The sequence below is a fragment of the Pollicipes pollicipes genome, unplaced genomic scaffold, assembly GCF_011947565.3.
Source record: "Pollicipes pollicipes isolate AB1234 unplaced genomic scaffold, Ppol_2.1 Scaffold_2555;HRSCAF=2994_pilon_pilon_pilon, whole genome shotgun sequence".
NCBI classification, from domain to species: domain Eukaryota; kingdom Metazoa; phylum Arthropoda; class Thecostraca; order Pollicipedomorpha; family Pollicipedidae; genus Pollicipes; species Pollicipes pollicipes.
The window spans coordinates 32,489,868-32,500,708 of NW_023596136.1; the positions used below are offsets into that span (position 1 = coordinate 32,489,868).

The following is a 10,841-nucleotide window of genomic DNA, read 5'->3' on the forward strand; positions in this document are numbered from 1 at the left end:
GTATCGGTGTGGTAAGGGTAGCAGACAGGTGGTGGAAGAGGCAAGTCCCGTGTAGTACCTGGATAATAAGTGTGTTGTTAAGACAAGGTAATATGGTTGAACAAATCAACCAACACCCTGCTACCAGCGAAAGTTATGAAATATGTTGTCGCTGCGAACCATTGCCCTAAATCAGATTATTTCCAGAAAAAGTACAGACATATGCGAGGTGTTTGTTTCTTTTAAGAAATGTAAGTATTGAAATATCCTTAGCAAGCCCATCGATCCCGATGAACAACACCACACCTTTAATACTACTGACTTTTATTTCTGTTTTGGTTTTGTACCATACGGTAAAAACTTAAATCAACATGGCCGAAGCCACTTGGAGTCTATCTTCCACCGGTACCAGAGGTGACACGCCCATGGTCACTTTCAGTGAACACGCCAACATACCATCAATAATAACCACTTGAATTGAACCTTGATGCCAAGTACTGGAAGCCTTTCAAATGTAAATGTAACGGTTACTTCTTGTCATACTTTCGGAACACAAGCACTTACCTGAAAGTTAGCGCACTTCAAATGTAACTGGCGAGCCCCACCAACATCTCCAGCACTTCAGCGCCTTTACACCAGCGCCGGCTGGTGATCAAACAACGCCAACTTCAATATTGCGTGCCGGGGACTTGTTTGAAAACTCATCGTTACTTTAGTTGTAACCTGATTTATGTGCTTATGATGCAGAGCAGATGCCACGGAAGAATGCGATGCTGCATGCTGGTATCATGACGGAAAATGAATTGCATCAATAGTTTATAAAATATGTGGGTATACGGTGCTAACATCATTGCGAGAGGAAAGCGACGAGTCAGTTTTCAAACGACCTTCAGTGCGCCAACCGATATGCACGATTGGTCCCCCTGTCAACTCGTATGACGCAGCTTTTCGTCACCGGAGATGACGTCATACCGCTTGAGACCAAACCTGAATGCAACACAGCTACTAAGTAAACGTTTCTAACTTGGTGCAAACCCCTTATCAAAGTGGGCAATTCCCTTTACAAAGGTATTTTACAGCGGTGCAGTTTCCTTCTTAGGTGGGAGGCTTTGCCCCCCACCCTCTTGGCATCCAGCCCGCCACTGAAACTTTGAGAACAGAATGGACCCAGTGCGGTGGAAAACCAAGTTGGTAACACCTTTTATGCCATAGATTTCGTCATTTTTTCACTGCCCAGGCCCCCCGCCCCTCCCCCCCCCCCGCCCACCAAGCTCACGTTGGTAAACTAATCCTGTAAGCCTAGAAAATAACTGCATGCTTAATGCAAACAAAACTCCGAGTTAACATTAAAAAATTCAGCAAGGAACACCGTGGAGGGAGGGGGGGGGGGGCGCATCAACCCCCCACGATCAGTTTGCGTTCTGAAAAAGGGCGAATCAGGAAAACGGTCAAGATTTGAGACGAGATGGTCGGAAGTGGGTCATGCCCCCAGTTCAGATACCTTTTCCAGGAGAACAAAACACACCGTACCGTTCAGGCACTCCGCCGACGAAAGCCTCGTGGTTCGGCTGAGTTCTAACACAAATGCATTACATTTCACCCACGACATACGATAACGATTAGTTTATTCGAACGAAAATGATCATTCACCCGCAACTTGCGTAAACCTACGTGTGATGCAGCTGATGATGATGTATGCTGTACAGACGAGCAGGCCAGCGCTCAGCAAGGCTTTGCCTTCCAAGCCGTGAGCCAGAACACTCCTGATAATAAACTGAACAAATTCGAAGACCATGGATCCCAAAGAACTGTTGACACACGTGTTCTAACACCGAGCATGACATAATGGGTGAGATGACACCACGTGGCTCTCCAACGTGCGTACATTGCTTGAACGATGTCCCCCTCCCTCTCCCCGCAACCCGCTTCGGCCTACTAATGAAGACTGAGTTCAAGACTGTTTCACGCACTCTTGCCTGGCAATCAGAGCCGTGGTGAGTTTCTGCAGCAGCCAAGACGGCGCTGGATCGGTCTTCCAGGGATCAGCTGAGTGGCATATGCAAACACCGCTGGCGCTCCGGCAACCAACTCAGGCGTCCGCATCCATATGAATCCTAGCAGCGACCCATACAAAAGACGCGGCGGCAAACACGGGGAACACTAGGTCCGGATTCGGCCTCTCTCGGGATGCGGCGGGGCTGCCTGGCTGACTCTGACCGACTCTTGAGTCACACAGGCGCGCCGCTGCGCGTGCGACGCCAGCCTGCTGCCCCATGGAAGAACGCACGCGCCGCCGCGACGGCGGAGCCGAGTTGGGGAGTTGGGGAGTAGGGGACGAGACGATCGCACACCGATGCCAACCTATGTACAACAATATGTCACGACACTGAAGATTCGGAAGGACCAAGTCGGAGCACTCCATTCCGCGCAGCGGAGGCCAAGTAGGCACAGGCCACACCAGGTGGTCTCGTCACCGGTGGGAATGGGACATTGGCACATCATGCCGTCAGGCTGTTCATGTCGACACGTGATCACACGGTGTTATTATTGGCCCGCGTTACGCTCATCCCACCTGCAAACATATCTGCTGACTGGTTCACGAAATCGGCATATGGCCGTACAATGTTTTCATAGGTGGGCACGGTGGACGATTGTCGTGTCCACCACCCAGGATCCTCTGGTTCCTGCTAAACGCAACAAAGAACCTTTTCTATTGGTCTTGAGATCGTCACATCCGGCACTGCAGCCCTGATTGGCCGGGACTTGCACGTTATCATTCAATTATACCCCCTATTTGCGGGCGGAGCGAGCATTGTCTTGTGATTGGTCGGCTGTGCTGACAGTTCATCACACCACGCTCTCCTGGTCGCTTGCTGGCCGCACCGTTCGCACGAGAGCACTGCGGGCGGTGGCGGAGCCTCGCCGTCGGCTCAGGGTGGCGTACAGCACCGCAGCATCGGCGTGCTGACCCGGCGCCCCCCGAGCGACCCGCGTCGCCCGCGGCAGGGCCAGTTCCGTCGGCGTGGCGGCCTCACCCTGCCGACAGGGCCGCCTGCGTCAACGGCGGCACGGGGAGGGAGCTGCGGGAGAAGCGTGGTGGCAGGCAAATAAGAAGTAATCCGGTGATTAGTTGGATGAAAGGGCCAGAGCCAAATGTTTGACGCCTGCTCGGAGCATGCCCCGCGTTGCGTCTCGTACATAGGGAAAATCGTCTTGTGTACAGCAACGTATATAGGGGCTTATTTCCAAGAGTACCAACTTTTTTAAACGGCGCGCAACGCGGGTATGGTCTGCTCTGAAAGATGCTTACAACATTAAGCAAAACACGATGAGAGCGCACGTTCCCCCCTCCGGCCTTTCATACGCACAGCCCTGCCTACGCACCTTGTTAACAAATGCAAGTGGATCGGTCCCATGCCCACATTACCCTGCCGGTCCCAATGCTTATCAAACACAGCACAACACAGTGACCCCCAAAAGGAGTAAAGCATCTCCAAAACGTTCCGAAAACGCCGGTGGCTCAAACATCGTCACTGGAGCTTCGTGGCGCGGTTAGCAGCTGAGGCTATATGGCATCGAATACGTCTCATCCTGGGAATAGGAGAGTACACCTCTAGCATGGTCACTGACTCAAAGGTATTTAAGTTGAAGCTGGTGGCGAGAGGACATCTGAGGTGACTTCTGACACGGATGCTGAGTTTTAACTTGCTTGAGCTTATATGAAAAAGATCAGGAACTGGAGACTTCAAAAAGTGACTCAAGTGGATTTACTTAGTGCCCTATCCGCCCTGTGAATCTGGTGCCTGCAGCTGCTTACTTTTGCAGATCTTATAGGGTGAAATAAGCTCCTCTTTCGCCCAAGTGCGTCACATTCAACTGTTCACACGGGCGCGTGTTAACTTGCGCCCGGTTGGGGGTCAATTTGACCGCCCCCCTGAAAAGGGCGTAGGCAAATTGGGGGAGACAAAGATATTTCCAAAATAACTTCCCAACAGTGTAGCGTAGCCGCGCCAAGCTTTGCAAAGCTGTACGCAGTTGACAAATCGATCTTTTGGTATGCACATTAGATGCGTCTGGTAAGGTCGCTGGCCTAGGCCAGTCGAAGTCAGATCATGACCGTCAGCTAAAGCAATACGAAGACATTGTTGTGATGATTTCCTGGACAATCAAGCGGTTGAACTGAATATTATGACCACTCCGATTAACTTTCGGTTAGGTATAAATGTCAGAACGCGATCAAAACAAGCCACTCTTTCACTGGAGAGCTTACTTGATGAGATAGCTTTTGATGCTCATTTCACATCTCGTGATCACAGAGATGTCAAGAGACATCTTACTTGAAGTTCATCAAGGTCAGGCTAGCTCATTGACCTAAAACGACACTAATGGCCCTTTTGTTTGTAAGAACATACCACCTGGTGTGGACCTTCACGCTTTCTTGAACTCATATAATCCGTATCAAAGCTTATCAATTGGACATTCTAAACGTGACATAAGGTCACTAACCCGACTAATAAGCGTCACTAATGCAGGTAACATTTTGCTTGGCGAGGCATCCTATTAAAAGTGGTCAAGTGAGTAGGCCTGTGTGCACTTCAGACGTCAATCTACAGTTTCTATTTGACCTGAAGGTCATGCGCTAAGGATCTCGACATTTTGAGCCCAGTAAGTTCATACACAGGCCTATCCTTTTAACTTGCTGTCTTAAGCTCTCTTATTTTTTGAGTTCTCAGCTAAGGGGCTCAAGTGCCCCGCACCCCCCCCCCCCCCCCCCCCCCCCCCCACCACGCCCACCCAAGCTCGCCGCATTCAACCGGCCACTCGGGTACGTGTCGATATTCACTTCTTTATTAGAAAACGCATATTTACTTCGGATCGCATTTAGCAGCTTGTCATATTCTCACGAAACCCGTGACGTATACAGGGTAACCCCCAAAACGGGCCCCTGCGCACGCTTTTTGTAATATGTTCTTCATTCATTAAATTATCATCCCTATTTTGCCGGACACGACATAAGCAACGCCTGTGACACACATCTAGACATCTACAACGCAGGTTCCTTCAAGAAAATGTTGGACAATTTTATGCATCAGTTCGAATGTTGGAGGCCCTCTTTAAGCGCGGAATTCAGATCTGAATGGACCTTTTTGAGAAGCATGAGACCCTGGAGAACCTCAACGCAGCCAGTAAAAACCGGCCAGGTCACTGAGGTCGCCCCAGGAAGCGTACAGTCCAGGACTGCAACCTCAGCCAGAGGCATCATCGGACCATTTTTCATCGAGGAATCCGCTCGACATTGGCAGCCACCAAGGAGCGGTATGCCGAGGTCCTTAAAACCTTTAAGAGTGAGCTATGAACACTGTATCCGTCGCCTATAAGAAAGTTCCAGCAAGATGGAACAAACGCTCTCGCCCCAAACCTGTCCCGACATTGGTCGAAAGATAACTTTGGAGGCGGTGCGATCAGTCTCAAGTCTGATTTTGGTCGGGCAACTCCTACCCCAGACCTTAGCCCCCAGATTTCTTTCCGTGGGGCTACCTAAAGGACGAAGTGTACGCAAGGAGGCCTAGGACCATCGCGGTACTCAAGAAAGCCATCAGGGGGGAAAAAAGAACCATCGCTCGCTCGGTTTGTAAAGACGCCATGGAAAACTTCGTGCTACTTCTCATGAAATGCAGAACCAAATGGAGGTCATTTCGAACGCATGCTCTAGGATGAAAAAGAAAGATACAAAAACTATCTCATTTTGATATAAATATGATATATTGTGCAGCCAGATAAGAAAGGAGGAACGCTATGCCCGCGTCATGTTTGTTACCCAACTGTCGCGCTGCTCCTAGTCCACCAGCGGTTGTCACATGGCCTTCCCATCTCGATGGGGTCAGACAATGCATTCATTATGGGTCTCGCACCTACCCTGCCGCTGAATTACAACATGCCCTCTACACATCAAAACAGCGGGGAAGATCCCTCACCGCGAAAAAATCAGGGTGCCTAAATCAATGGAGACAGACAGAAAAATATGTGGAAAATGAAATGGAATGGTGGGCGGGACGGGGCAAAAAGAGAAGAGCCTCCCGGTCTCAGAGCAATTAATAGCTTTTTCTCATTATGATTCTTCTGAAAGGGAGTGTTCCGCATCGGTGTGGCGTTCTGAACTGAGATAACAATTCTTAAGATCATTTAACGCAGTTCACATCCGTATCCCTTTACATTCAAATGTCCTTGTATCTAAGTTTGACGAATACGAAAATGTGCAGCCTCTTTCGCCTGGGCTAGTTGAAGGTCACCCAGACATGCGTAACATAGACACGTCACGCGAATACCATCACTACATTGGCTATGGAGTACTCAAGATGAAAAAAATGCAGTGGGCACAAATATCAAACACCACTTGAGTATATGCTTATTTGGATTAGATTCTCACTGGCCGGCAAAGAACATTTCAGGGCCATGAGATGAAGGAAAATAGGCAACAGTGGGGTATAACTACGTGAACCTAGGGCCCGTCCGTCGAGACCTTGTCGCAACAGGGACCACTTAGTGCGGTATGTACTTGGCGCTAGGACGGGGCCACCACAAAAGAGCACTTTTGTCCACGCGTCGCTGACGCATGCAGCCTGCCCCGGACAAACAGGCGTCGCGACGATGCAGAATAAGCTAGAAAGAGGACTACATGGTGCATGTTCGAACACGAAGCACACTGTGTGGTCATGATACAGGAACCCGACCAGTGACGCTAGTGATGTCAGAACTAAGGCTTCGGTAGCTTAAGAATACCGTCGTACACGAGCTTCTGAATGCGAGTCAACACAAAATCAAGGAGAAATTTACAAGAGCAAGTCAAGATAAAGGCCCTGAAACATGCACACATAACGAAATTTGGGTTCAGTAAATATGCACCAGTTATCAAGCCACCCCTCTACAAGTTGAAGTACTATAAGTGAGTCAGCCCGTCCGCTACAGTGGCAGTTCTGACATGACCACTCTGGCAGCTACTCGGACGTAATGAAAACGTTTCATAACGTCTCCAAACTATTATTTTTAGGGGTATATTTACGAAATAGTGAAATTTTGTTCTCTACAGCAGTCGTTCGCATCTAAAAGCATACCGATGGCTGCGAAGTGAGCTTATTTCACATACCTGATGCCTTCCCTCATCATATCTGAACACGGAGCATGCCCTTTAGTAACGATGCAGCCTGTCCACCTGCAGTGTCAACGCAAAACGCGTTTGAGTAATACAGTGCAAAACGTTTCACAAAACGCGTTTAAGTGACAAGGAGCAGCTGTGTGCTAAACAAGTAACCACTTAAAGGGAGTGTTCCACATTTGTATGGGGTTTAAAACTGAATCATCTTGAAGATCGATCGGTGCAGTTCACAGCCCCGCCGTTCCTGAGACCTAAATCATTATAGTTTTGGGTATACACCCGCGAAGATGTGCAGACAATTTCGGGGAGTCTATTCCAAGGTCACCCAGGCACCCACGGCGCCATAACAACGTCATTCATATGTCATTCCATTGGCCATGCGACGAATAAGGCGAAGAAAGTGTAATCGTCGATTCGTTCATATCAGGCGTTCTTGGGACGATTTCCAGATATAACGGCCCTCAATTGGATTTCAACCAATGTTGTGTAGGGCACGCTTGCGTATTCAAATAATGACGCATTGAGGAGCACATTTGCTAAACAGAGAAAATGCGTTGTCCTAAAGCAGCCTTTTACCCTGAAAAACGTACCTAGTACGAATAAGCGAGCTTATTCTAGCACACATGATGCTTGCTTCATTAGTTTCAAGTGTGGAACACTCCCTTTCAACATTTACTTGAAAATACCGATGAGCCAGCCGACATAATATATCATCGATTAAGAGTTCACACGTTGGCAGTTATCGACGTCCAATATACGAGGTGGTACTGGTCAAACGACACTATCCAGGAAGAGTTCCAAGATGTTGCATTGGTTGCCAAATGTCAGGCATGGGAAATATTCAAAGGGTTTTAAGATGACCTTACAATAGCTATATTCGTGATATTAGTTAAGTAAGTTGCATGTTTGGTGAATTTTTGGTCGCGAATTTTGCTCACAGAGCCGACAACTCAAATGTTAATTATATGAACGTGTATCATGCGCATATATATATATATATATATATATATATATATATATATATATATATATATAAGTGCATATTTTAGTTTTTGACTGAGCGAAGTCTGGGAAAGAAACTTCAACAAAATGCAGCTTACTTAACGAATATCACGCATATATCAAAATTTCAGTCAGAGGCTCATCTTAATTCCCTTTTAATATCCAGCAAGCACTGTTCATGTTGTTGACGCTCAATACTGACATCTCAGTGGTTCTTAACAGCGTGCGCTTTGTGGTACTCGGATCTGCATTACTACTGAATGACACCATAGTCACATATCGCGAAATGTCATATGGAAGCGAGAACACAATTCACTTTGTGAAAAATTGTCTTAATATACCGACGGAAATTTGGTGATTGAATGAATTTCGGTGGTAACGCGACAAAGAATAATGTTGGAATGTTACGAGCATTGACAATTTGCCAAATGTGTGCCTGCTAACTTCACTTAGCGAGCATCTCCCGGTATAATGAAGGTCAACAATTGCTACCGTCAGAATCTAGAATATAACACCTAAAAGCCAGAAGCTCAAGGCTTTGCTTGGATACACCACGTACACACGCTCGGGATATATCTGTCGGGATGTTCGACCACCAGAGTACCACCGAGTGGTCAGTCTCAGTATTGCCTCTGCTCTGTTCTTACGCCTTTGGTCCTATATCCCTGACCTTTGAACTGAACAAGGGCGTCATCAGTTTGGAGTCAGTGCAGCCCGTAGCCCAATAGCGTTAGGGTAAATTGGTGCGCCGTATTCCTGAACGCGGCGAATCCGTTGCACAATACTCAAACTCGATCAGTTTGAGCACATTTAACAGACACTTCCAACCACGACCACGAAAAGCGTCAAAAGTCTCCTTTCGAACGCGTCCATTCTTGTCATGCATGTGCGGTTTACAAATAACGTCACAAACGCAGATCGGATCCCTGTAACGCGCGACTTATGGCGCTCCAGGGACCCTAGCTACGTTTCTTCACCAGCTAAAGGGAGCGGCGCTAGGCTGTGCGTTACCGTACCGTCTGTCGATTGCCGTTGTTGAGGCGGGTGGACACGTAGGCAGGAGGCGATGCGACGCCGCACTGTGCCGCGCTGCTGTGACCCGCCAACATCCGGGTTGTCTCCATCGCACCATACTCAGGGTCTGAGGAGAAGCAGATACATCTGCCACTTACCGTGTGCCGATCAGTGTCAGACAACGAACACCGATCAGTGGAAGCCACGCCGTGTTCGAGTCATGGGCACAAATACGGTGAAATTTTGTTGCATCAGTTGGGGGGGCTGTATGACCAGCAGCATCAATAATCTTAACTTATATCCGGCGAAAAAAAATTGCGGTTGATGCTGTAGCTTTATCCTAATACACTGTTTGTCGAAACATTTAGACTGGATAGATTTTTATCGCAGGTTATTAAGTCAACTTACGCTTCGCCCGGATTTGAGCGTTTTTCAAACGGTGGAAGGATGAGGATCCCTCAGATTTCCAAATTGAGAATGAAAGAGCACCGCGGAAGAAAACAACGTCTTGGCATCACGAAAAACTCGCGATTGGTTGCAAGTTTTTTCTAGGTCATGTTTTTTCATGATCTTATGGTCTCATGGTCTCATGGTCATTTCTAGATCATGAGCTATCGACCCGCATGACTGAGATTAAAGGTCAACTTCCCCCATCAGACTATGCTTGACTTGCACCACAGCCTGTACGAAAACCGGAAACATAATAGCATGTAACTCAAACAGGCATATTTCTTGTTTAATCTATAGTTTATCGGTATGCCGTTTTGAGTACCTAGAGCATATGTTGAGGATGTAGGTTCCAGATACCGCCCGTGATCGGCGGATTCGTCGGTTGCCGCCTGCCGCCCGCACTGGTCATGTATAGCCGTTCAGTGCTTCGAACAAACGCCCCTTCTCAGAGGCCAGAAACGCCAAACATACATTTCTGGGGCCACATCACGCACAGCAAATGCACTGGAGCATACTGGAAGTTTAGGCGCGAGCACACGAAATATCACTCAAATATCCCCAAACCACCTTGCGAAGTTTTATCCAACCCCGTCCCACTTCCCTCAGGGAGCGGGCTGACGTGCCTCAATGCTCGGCACGGCCCGCTCCTGCTCTCTGACGTCATCCGACCTTTAGCGCGGCCTCTGCAACCGACCGGAGGCAGTGGCGGATCCAGAGAAGGGATTGGGGTCATGCTTGTTGGGCCCGAAGGGGCTCTGGGGTCCGAACGGGCTATTGGGCTCGAAGGGGCCCATTGGGTCCGAAGCGCCAATACCACGCTGAACAGACGCATGCTTTTTTAAACAAAAAACGCAACAAAAGAGGGCGACTTTGAGCTTCCAGGTAAAGAGCAGAAGTAAACAGCCCACGAGCGGGCAAATATAATGATTGAGAAGGTGGTGACAGGTGAGATGTTTGCGCGTTATGCTGCCCAGGAGCCTTACGCTGTTTCCGGGGATCTATATATCCACTTGCATGGCCAAACATGATTGTCATGATTCAATCATGAGCATGGACTATCCTAGTTACGAAGGTGTCATTATGACACAGAATGGGACTCTTGATATACCAAAGGGTCTCCTGGGCCCAAATAACTACGCTCTACCTCAGTTATGAGCCTCCTTAGTCTAAATTTCGGTAATCTACGTGTATCTTCAATGCCTTTAAGTTGGGAAAAAGATCTCCCCCGAAGAAAACTGAGTGA

At 48.3% G+C, this 10,841-nt stretch overlaps 1 protein-coding gene across 1 annotated transcript; it reads right to left on the reverse strand.

Moving 5' to 3' along the window:
• Positions 1 to 1,614: 1,614 nt before the first annotated feature.
• LOC119110642 (uncharacterized) lies at positions 1,615 to 9,275 on the reverse strand (the record flags this gene model as incomplete). Its single annotated transcript, XM_037234545.1, is given in 2 exon segments — positions 1,615 to 3,015; positions 9,151 to 9,275. Coding segments are annotated over 2 exon segments (314 nt in total), but the record flags the coding sequence as incomplete, so codon positions are not given.
• Between the last annotated feature and the right edge of the window lie 1,566 nt (positions 9,276 to 10,841).